The sequence below is a fragment of the Cryptotermes secundus genome, unplaced genomic scaffold (assembly GCF_002891405.2).
Source record: "Cryptotermes secundus unplaced genomic scaffold, Csec_1.0 scaffold5, whole genome shotgun sequence".
Lineage (NCBI taxonomy): Eukaryota > Metazoa > Arthropoda > Insecta > Blattodea > Kalotermitidae > Cryptotermes > Cryptotermes secundus.
The window spans coordinates 5,384,252-5,394,506 of NW_019724742.1; the positions used below are offsets into that span (position 1 = coordinate 5,384,252).

General features: G+C 41.2%; 1 protein-coding gene across 1 annotated transcript in view; it reads right to left on the minus strand.

Annotated features, from left to right (window-relative positions):
* LOC117282009 overlaps nucleotides 1–10,251 on the minus strand; it is a 106,949-nt gene extending 96,698 nt beyond the window's left edge. Inside the window, exons 1-2 of the mRNA XM_023848377.2 lie at nucleotides 10,153–10,251; nucleotides 6,752–6,884 (exon numbers count right to left, since the gene is read on the minus strand). Of these exons, the coding sequence (XP_023704145.1) occupies nucleotides 6,752–6,884; nucleotides 10,153–10,185 (166 nt within the window). The 5' untranslated portion in view covers nucleotides 10,186–10,251. The remainder of the gene's footprint in view (nucleotides 1–6,751; nucleotides 6,885–10,152) is intronic.
* Between the last annotated feature and the right edge of the window lie 4 nt (nucleotides 10,252–10,255).

Consider the following 10,255-nt stretch of genomic DNA (forward strand, 5'->3'; position numbering starts at 1 on the left):
CCACTGTTAAAATACAGCAGGCAGCCTAGCCTTGGCTACTGAATGTGCATAGTTAGCAATGTCAGACAGATGGAATACATACAACTGAGTCACTAGTACATGAGCCTAGTCATTTTCAGTTTGACACTGCTACTGCAAAGTTGAAAAGGTAAAAACTGATAGGTACTGTTCAAATTCCAGCAGAACTGATTCAAGCAGGAAGTGAAACATGGCGGTCTCAGATCCATAAAGTCATTAACTATACTTGAATAAGGAAGAATTACTTATTCAGTGCAAGGAGTCTGGTAGTGTACAAGTTCACAAGAAGGGGGATAAAACAGACTGCAGTCATTATTGGGAGATACCACTGCTATCAGCTTCATACAAAATTTTGCCCAATATACTCTCTGAAGGTTAATTCCATATGTAAATGAAATTACTGGGCATCATCAGTGTGGGTTTCAATGTAATAAATCAACCTTTTTGGGTTATGATACTGCAGAAGAAATGGGACTACAGTGAGACAGTACATCAGCTATTCACAAACTTCAAGAAAGTCTACAATTAAGTTAGGAGAGAAGTATTGTAGAATATTCTTACTAAGTCTGGGATACCCATGGAACTAGCGGGGCTTGCGAAACCCATCATAAAATCCATATGTTAGATTTGTCTGATATGTTTCCTATTAATATGATCTAAAACTCATACATGCTATATAGCCATTTCTTTTCAACTTCACTTTAGAATATGCCATTACCAACGTCCAAGAATACCAAGTTGAACTGAAACTGAATGGGACACATCAGCTTTAGGTCTATGCCGATGACGCAAAACCAGCTGAGTAAACAAAAATATCATAAAGAAAAACACTGGTCTAGCAGATGCTAGTATGGAGCTCACGCAGAGGTAAACAGAGAGAAAATAAAGTATATGTTCAGAATAACTGGGTTTTTGGACTCTATCATCTGGTATTCTAACAAACTAGAGAACACAGAGTTTTCGAAACTGGCTCTGCTTCCATCCTCATGTGGGGGGGTGGGGGAAGACACCAACTCTGTTGTGTCCCTTGTGCATCATGTTGTGTATATGTAATATTAACGTTTTAGTACCCTCATACAACAAAGTTTTTATTATTGTATAATAAAATCACTGATACTAACTGAAACCAATAACTCAAAAAAGTTTATTATTGTCACGTGATGGTATGACTACAGACAGGGTTTGGATTTGTAATTGAATTTACTGAACAGTTATACACACAACCTGTAACTATAATCAACTAGAGCCCTATTGCTAATTCACACTCTGTAATTCACAACAGAATACACTTACGTCCTCTCAGTTTCCTGTGTCATTGCCAATTTCCTGGTAACAGCTTCCAACAGTGGGCATTCCCCTTCCTCTGGGTTCCCAAACTGTGCCTGGCCTCAGCTACCAGCTTCTCACAGCAACGGTTCACAAGGACTGAACCACAGCAGTCCTCTAACTCACTCACTCACTCACCAACTCACTCCACTACACTAACACTAACTCTGTCCATTACTAACTCGTCCTGCTTATAACACCTTGGCACGGACAGGACAGAAAATACCGTTCCTCTGTTGCTGTGCCTTTGTTGCATGAGCAGCTATCAGCAGAAAACACCATTCCTCCAATGCTGTTTACAGGCCATTACCTAGCAACATCTACATGATACATTACATTAATCATACTACATGTTTCTCTTTTGACCATCAAGTGGTTGGATGGTCAGAAGAGACAGAAATATGTAGTGTGATTAATATAATAAAACTACTGAGATAATGGTTTCCCTTAATATCATTATTTTATTTTATAATAAACAAAATGTTGTATGATGGGACTAAAACATTAATAGTCAATCTCTGGACAACCCATGTCAGTACAACTACAGCTATAAAAATACCTGAGGTCAGACTTTGTCAAAGGGAGGTAACAGGAAGAATATCCAATAATAATTGTCATAAGGCATGCACAGACCTGAAACTAAGATAGAAGGGGAGGCCGCACCAAAGCTCAAGCGGTTAGTAATTGGCTTCCCACTACGGCAGCCCGGGTTCGATCCCAGGTCTGGTCAAGTGGGATCTGTGGTGAACAAAGTGGTGCTCTGGCAGGTTTTGTCTGAGTACTTCTGTTTCCCCTGCCAATCTTCATTCCACCAAATTCTCCATCTTCATAATCACCTGGGGCAGGCTACAATAGGCCAATCACTGGTCGCCGTGCCGAGTCGACCCAGTTGGACTCCACTCCCCACTTACTTACTTACTCATGGAGCTCAGCCCTTCTGGAGCCACAAATTCTGCAGCTACTCAAGAATTTCCCAGCGTTTTATGGAACCCAAAGGTTCATTACCGTGTTCATGAGAGCCCTCCACTGGTCCCTATCCTGAGCCAGATCAATCTAATCAATACCATCCCATCCTACCTCTCTCAGATTCATTTTAATATTGTCCACCCACCTACGCCTTGGTCTTCCCAGTGGTCTCTTTCTTTCTGGCTTTCCCAACAATATCCTATATGCATTCGCCTCTCCCATTCGTGCTACATGACCTGCCCACCTCATCCTCCTTGACTTGATCATTCTAAATATACTTGGAGAAGAGTACAAGTTAAGAAGCTCCTCATTATGCAGTTTTCTCCAACCTCCTGTCACTTCATCTCTCTTCGGTCCAAATATTCTCCTCAACACCCTGTTCTCAAACACTCTCAGTCTATGTTCCTCCCTTAATGTCAGAGACCAAGTTTCACACACATACAGAACCACAGGCAAAATTATAGTTTTGTACATCCTAATTTTCATGTTTTTAGACAGCAGACTGAATGGTAGCAAGCTTTAACCGAGTTATCTCCTCTTAATTTCCTTCTGAATCAGGTTTCGATCTGTTATCGTTGTTCCCAAATATCTGAACTGTGCCACATTTTCAAAACGTCTGTTTCCTATTTTATGTCATGATTTTGCCCTGCATTCTGGTGACGAGGCAGCAACATATACTTAGTTTTCTGTGTTTACTTCTAGACCAACCTCTTTACTTGTGTCAATTAAAGTTTGTGTGTTTTTCTTTATGGTATCTACATTATCACCCAGTAGATTCACATCATCGGCATAGGCAAACAGCTGATGTATACCGTTTAATTTCAGTTCCACCTGGCTTCCCTGGACCTTCCTAATTGCATATTCTAAGGCAAAGTTGAAAAGGAGTGGCAATAAAGCATCTCCTTGTTTTAGACCATTCTGGATAGGAAATTTATCGGACAAATATTTACCTCCATGGACCTTACTATACACTTCGTTTAAACACACTTCAATCAACCTAACTAGTTTCATGGGTATCTCACACTCTATCAGAATACTGTACAATACTTCCTTCCTAACTGAATCATAGGCTTTCTTGAAGTCTATGAATAGCTGATGTACTGTCTCATCGTACTCCCATTTTTTTCTCCAATATCTGACGAATGCAAAAGATCTGATCTGTAGTTGATCTGTTATGTCAAAACCGACACTGATGATCCCCAATAATTTCATCTATATATGGACTTAACTTTGAGAGAAGAATTGGTGAAAATTATATGCAACAATCCTAGGCAACATACCAGGTCCATGAAAATCGAGCCATAGAATTAATTGGAGAATTCAGTGGAACCTTTTGTGCCTACTACTAGTGCCATCTGGGGAATAAACACTGAACACTTGGGACTAAAACTTTATAGAAATGCATGATGAAACTGTCACATCATGCTGATATGCATGAGTTGCTGATAAGAGGGATCCAGATGGGGAAACTGTCCAACCTGGGTTGGCTGATGAGACTGGTTAAGCATGCCATATGGGCCGATTCCTTATATTTCCTACACCTGCTGTAACTTTCAATTTCTGAAATCCTTGCTTCATCCCAGCCTACCCTACGACCCTTTTCAAAAGGCATGTCGGGCCAGTCTCTGACTTCACTAGAAGACTCTGAGATTGTGTCCATATTCATGGAGCCACACAGCTAGAGGTCTGCCTGTTTCGCCAATGTAAAACAAGGGTCTACTGTATACAGAAAGTACAATTTTTCCTGCAGTTTTGTATGGGTGTGAAAACTGATGATGATATCGAGGATGAGATGGGCAGGGCATGTAGCATGCATGGGGCGAACAGGAATGCATGCAGTGTTCTAGTGGGAAAGTCAGATGGCAAGAGGCCTCTAGTAAGACCCAGATGTAGGTGAGAGGACAGTACAGGGTGTGGCAGGATCATACGATTTGAAACTGGCAAAAAATGCATATGCCAGTAGATAATGTGCTGACTGTTGCAGCTGCGTTGAGAGCAGTTCAAAGCCTATTAATCACCATGGAGTGTTGGTCATCTGAGCATCATGCATTTGCTGTGGACAAGATTTTTAAAAAATAATCATTCAGCTACTCAGACACGTGAATCTAGGAAACACTTTAACCTTGGAAGAAATGGTAAAGGTTCTGATACGTCAAACCATTTTAAATTGGGTAAGCCAGTTTAGGTCAACTGCTTCTGCCTTGCCAAAGAAGAATCCTGACCATCCACGATCAGTGCACAACCCAGAAAATGTGGAGAGGATGCGAGTGGCCCTAAAGCAGAGTCCATGACAGTCTGCTAGACATCCTGTAGCACTAGGCCTGGGAGATAGGAGTGTTAGGAGAATGTTACACACAGATTGGCACTTTCATCCATTCAAAACTAAAATGGTGCAAGAATTACTGCCTCATGATTTGAATATACTTGTGTCCAGGATCAGTTAGGACTCATTGTTTTTTAATTTTGCCTTGCACTGCCATTTGTTGGCAAGATGTAGCATTAAGATTCTTGAAGTTTCAGCTGTGACTGTTTATAATTCCAAAGCGGAAGCATCGCTACATCATGTGTTCTGAATGTAACCGTACTGTTCTGACGCTCATTGGAAAATGGTGGTTGAACAGAGAGCAAACATTAAATTCTGTCTGAAGTTAGGCAAAACAGCTGGAGAAGCATACGAAATGATGAAAAGTGTGTGCGGTAGCGATTGAGTCACTCGAACATTTTTCGATGATATGCTGTATTTCATGACGACAGGGAGGACACAGAAGACGCTCCATGTGCATCAAAGCCGAGAACAAGTAGCACTGAAGAAAATGTGAAAAAAGTGACCGAAATCCTTGCATCAGAGAGATGTGTTTCTGCAAGAGCTTTTGGGAATACCAAAAAGTACTGTGCATCAAATTTTGACCAAGGATTTGGGCAAACAGAAGGTCTGTGCACGGTTTGTACTGAATGCGCTGTCAGGCAATGAAATACATGCCAGAGTGGAACACTGCAAAGACATGTTATGGTCGGCCCAAAGTAATACAAAATTTACAAAATCAATTGTTACTGGTGACGAGACATGGTGTTTTCAATATGAGCCTTTCACAAAGTGGCAGAGTGCAGTGTGGTTGAGCCCAAAGAGGCTGAAACCAAAGATAGTGCACATGCAAAAGAGTCGAGTAAAGACACTGCTAACCGTTTTCCTCAATTCCAAAGGAATCATTCACAAGGAATTTCTGTCAGACAGTCAAACAGTGAATTCTGATTATTTTCTCAGAGTCCTCAATCGTTTGTGGGCGAGAATTCTTCAAATTCGACCTGAACATTGAGAGCAAGTTTCCTGGTTGCTCCTCCACGACAATGCCCCACCCCACAAATTGAAGATCGTGCACGATTTTTTGGCCAGAAAAGGGTTCCGAGTCTTTGATCATCCTCCATATTCACCAGCTTTGGCTCCAGGAGATTTCTGGTTGTTCCCAAAAGTTAAGTTGACCATGAAAGGAGACTGTCACAACACCATCCAGGACATCCAAAGGGAATCTACTGCAGTTTTAAATGCGATTCCACAAAAGGAGTACAGTGACTGTTGTCGAAAACCTTTCAATCGACTCCAGCTATGTATTGATTCAGAAGGAGACTATTTTGAATAAAAAGAGTGAAATTTTTAAAATAATTCATGTCTTGTCCTAACAGAACCTGGACACACTGTGTATGTGAAGAGACCAAGCTATTGGAAATTTCTCCCAAACTTGAGAACATCAGATGAAGCCCATTTTCATCTAAGTGCGTATGTTAAGAAGATCATCACAGAATGGTGCTCACTCAGTTCATTTGGAATTTAGGACCATACTTTTTTGAAGACAACGATGGACATGCAGTTACGGTAACAGCTGAGCTCATCTGACTGATGCTATCTTTAAAAAGTAGTTATCACATGGCATGCTTTTCTACAGACTTCACAAATCTGTCTTTCTTATATTAACTGAAAATAAATTACCCGTTTCACAAATTTAAGTCTAATGTATTCTGACAAATCCTGCATTAAGATGGATCTTAGAGAAATTGGATGGGATGGGATGGTATGAACTGGGTTGATCTGGCTGAGCACAGGGACCAGTGGAGGGCTATTGTGAACATGGTAATGAACTTTCAGGTTCCATAAAACAGTTCGAAATTCTTGAGTAGCTGAGCAACTGGCAGCTTATCAAGATGGACTCAACTCCATGTATGTAGTTAGTTAGTTAGTTAGTTAGTTAGTTAATTACACAGTTGGCTAGTTAATTAGCCTTGTAGAGATGGGAGATTTAAAATCACCTATTCCCGGGCAATAAACTTCCAAATTAAAATATAGCCTCCATCCTGCAAAACCAGGGGGCAGCAAGTTTAAAGGCTACTTTCAATTTCAATCACTGACATCAGAGTGAACATCTTGAACTCATGCTCAGCATCAACTCACCAAGAGCCTTGCTAAAATCAGCCAACATGCCACTGATTGTGCCAGTGGCTGGCTTGGCAGCAGATGTTCCTGTTAATGGCTGCTGCTGTGGTTGCTGCTGCAGAGAACTGGCTGGATCCGAAAGACCAATTTCCTGCAAAGGAATGTAACTACTTAAATGGAATGATCTGAAATAACGTAAACATCACTGGCTTGGTTTTATACATAGAGTTACACAGTTGGAGGGTAGGATGTGTGTTAGAACAATCAAACGTAATTCCTATGTTTATTATCACATCTGCATGCTGCTCCACACCAAGAAAAAGCTACATCACATTTATATTTTTCCATCTCTTTTAAACAAACATCTGTAACACAAAGACACTTTGGGTAGAACAACACGTCTGCCTCTGTGTAGTATATGAAGTTCTGTACATCATAAAATGGAAGACAACAAGCAGAGTGCAGGAGACTGGCCAATGCTTCTGCCAGCACATCTATCAAATTGTGCCATTGACTTGGCTGGGCACTGGAGGATTTCCCTTAAAAAAAAAAAACTCCGTGATTTCAGTCCACAAGCAAAGTTTAGTGCCAACTTTTGCAGATAGAGGGTGTCGCATGGTCAGCACAACGAATCCCCACAGCTGTTGATTTCGGTTTTCTAGACCGGAACCGCTATTTCCTTGAAATAGCTCCTCAGTTTTCATCACAAGGCTGAATGGACCCTGTTCCAGACCCACTACTTCTCCGAAAAAATCTGCTAGTGCCAGGAATCAAACCCAGACCTCTGGATCTGTAGCCAGGAACGCTGACCACTAGACCACAGAGGCGGTCTGGAGGATTTCTCTTTAGGTGCATTTATGTTTTGGTGCTGTGACTGCAGTGCATATGTGCCCCCTCCCACTCCTCGTTTGCTGCGTAAGCTCTGGATCATACCTCTTACTCAGATCCGACTTGTGGAGGTTGTTTTGAAATTTGGCTTGGCTCCTTTCCTTCTAAAATAATTTCAGCCATCATTTCTACCTCCTGATCGGGGCACTCTGGTCCATATGTTCTCTGCCAAGGTAATATGTTTCCCCTTTGGCATTTCATTTTTCTGCCTCAAGTGGGCGGACCACGCATGGGCCTTAACAGGGATTTCATGGGGTTTTTTTATGGTCTTCCTGCAGTCTGGTTGAATTTCTACTGAAGGCAAGTTATTTCACTTGTACTGCTTTATCAGATATATACATAACAGTAAAAAAGGTAAAGCTGTCCTTGTGCTTAACCAAATAAGCACTATGCTATGAAGGCATATATGGGAGCAGATGTATAACATTTTCTTGACCTTGGCACTAGCTGGAGGTGAGTGGTCAGCTTCACACCCCTGATGGTATACCCCCCCCCCCAGAGAGGACTACTTGGAGAAGAGAAAATTCTTGACCCTAACAGGACTCGAACTCCAACCCCTCAGTCGTCCAGCCTGTAGCCACTCGATATACCGACTGTATTAATATTTTCTGTTAATTTCTTTGGTACTGTTTAGTTTGTTCCCTGCCCCCTTCATTGCATCTTTGTGCTGCCCAGATCCATGGCTAGTCCCTACTGCATTCAACAGAGAAGCATAAGAGTGGGGGTGGTGTAAATGACTCAAACATAAAAGCAAAACACAAAGTCATATATATGCAGTGTAACTGGATGCTGTAATACATATATAACATATATGAAGAAGTTCACAGAAGCCCTAAGCAAGTGAAATTGTCTTATTAACTGTATAATTGTCTGACTGCAGACACAAAATTTGAAATTTTCTATTCTAAGGGAACATCAATGTACCATCATCTAAAAACTGATTAGGAAGTCTCATTATTTGTTATATAAGATTTCATCCTATTAACTGTGCCCGCTTTCTCTCATATTCCTTCCCAGCCTGATGTTTTATCGAATGATATGTCAAGACCAGTCTTTAATGCCAAGTATCATGATAACACACACAAGCAATCATGAACCCTCACATATCAAAATATTGTCAATACTCACAGAATCAGCATGATACAATGAAAAAAAAAAAAAAGACTGTTCACTTGCTCCCAGCGAACTACATAACTTAAGTTCACCCAATGTGTTTTAACACTTGACAACTTACAACCATGACAATGATAAAAGTTATGCTGACAAAACCTATTTATACCTACAGAAGCATAAATAATAAGTAGCATATTCGGTTCTGACTGTGGTGGTCATTATGAGTTTTATCTACTGGGACATAACACCATGCAGTCCATTCAGGCCAACTTTACATATGAAGAAAGACGTCTTCTGGGATGTGGTGCCGAGTAGAAATTGTGTTAACCGATGTTTCGGAGGAACGTATCACCTCCATCTTGAAGGTAGAAGACAAGAAGAAATTTTTGAGAAAACCAGCAGAGCAGGTGCCACAGACATATGAAGTTTGTGTGACCAATGCAAAACTTGAAGGAAGGAGATGATGGTAACGTGCTGACGGAAAGTGGGATCACCCAACACATGTTGTTCTTACAAAACTAACTGTTTCTTCTGCAGAGACAGGGACTTCCTGCTCCTCCATCATGTCGACACAGGCCTCCGACACAGTGAATACATGAAACTAACCACTCATCCACATGTGGAGATGAGGTTAAGAATGTGAGCAGCTATACCTCCACTCCTGCACATGCCTTTAAGGTCTGGTACTTAACCCTTTAAAGCATGATTTTCATCTAAATAATATATCAAAGATAAGTTCATACTTCACAGGAAGCACATTACGTTTCTGTTACAAAGAAAACCCGGTTAATGGTCTTTAGGGAAAGAACTGCCGCTTACTGTGAGAACCACATGATACACACAAATATATCCTGTAGGCAGTGTAACATCAGAAACTACTGCCATGTCCCTTAACTAGGAAGCCCCCTTCATTTCGTTTCCCCCTCTCCTCCCGCCCGACGCTTGCACCCTTCACCCTTTCACCAGGGACTAGCAGGTTCGTCTGAAAACCGAAGGGGGATTCTGCTGCACACCGTGGAAGAGTGTGGTGCTCGTCTTGATCCAAATTATCTCTTGAACATTTTTAGGTTTGCTAAATTAACAGAAGAGTTGGTGCACTGTTTTACATTGTTTTGTCCTCATCTGGGACACCCTGTATTGTTCCTTCACTCGACCAATTATATTATTATATTTATTTGGTGTGTGTATTGTTTAAAATTTTTTCTTATCCCAAACCACTTTTCGGTCCTGGGCCTTGGTACGTTTCAGCAGAAAGCAGAGTTATGGTAGAGTAAGCACTGGCTTTAAAGGGTGAATCACGCATAGAGACAAATTTACATTTAGCAAAAGAAAGTATGTGTCAAACATTTTGATGCCCTGAAAAGTGGAGGTATGACTTACATCAAGATTTACTAGGCAGATACACATGAAAGTGTTACCTGGAGACCTGATTGTTGCTGGTGCTGTAACATTATTTGTTGCTGTTGCTGCTGCTGCTGCTGTTGTTGTTGTTGTTGTTGTTGTTGTTGTTGTTGTTGCTGC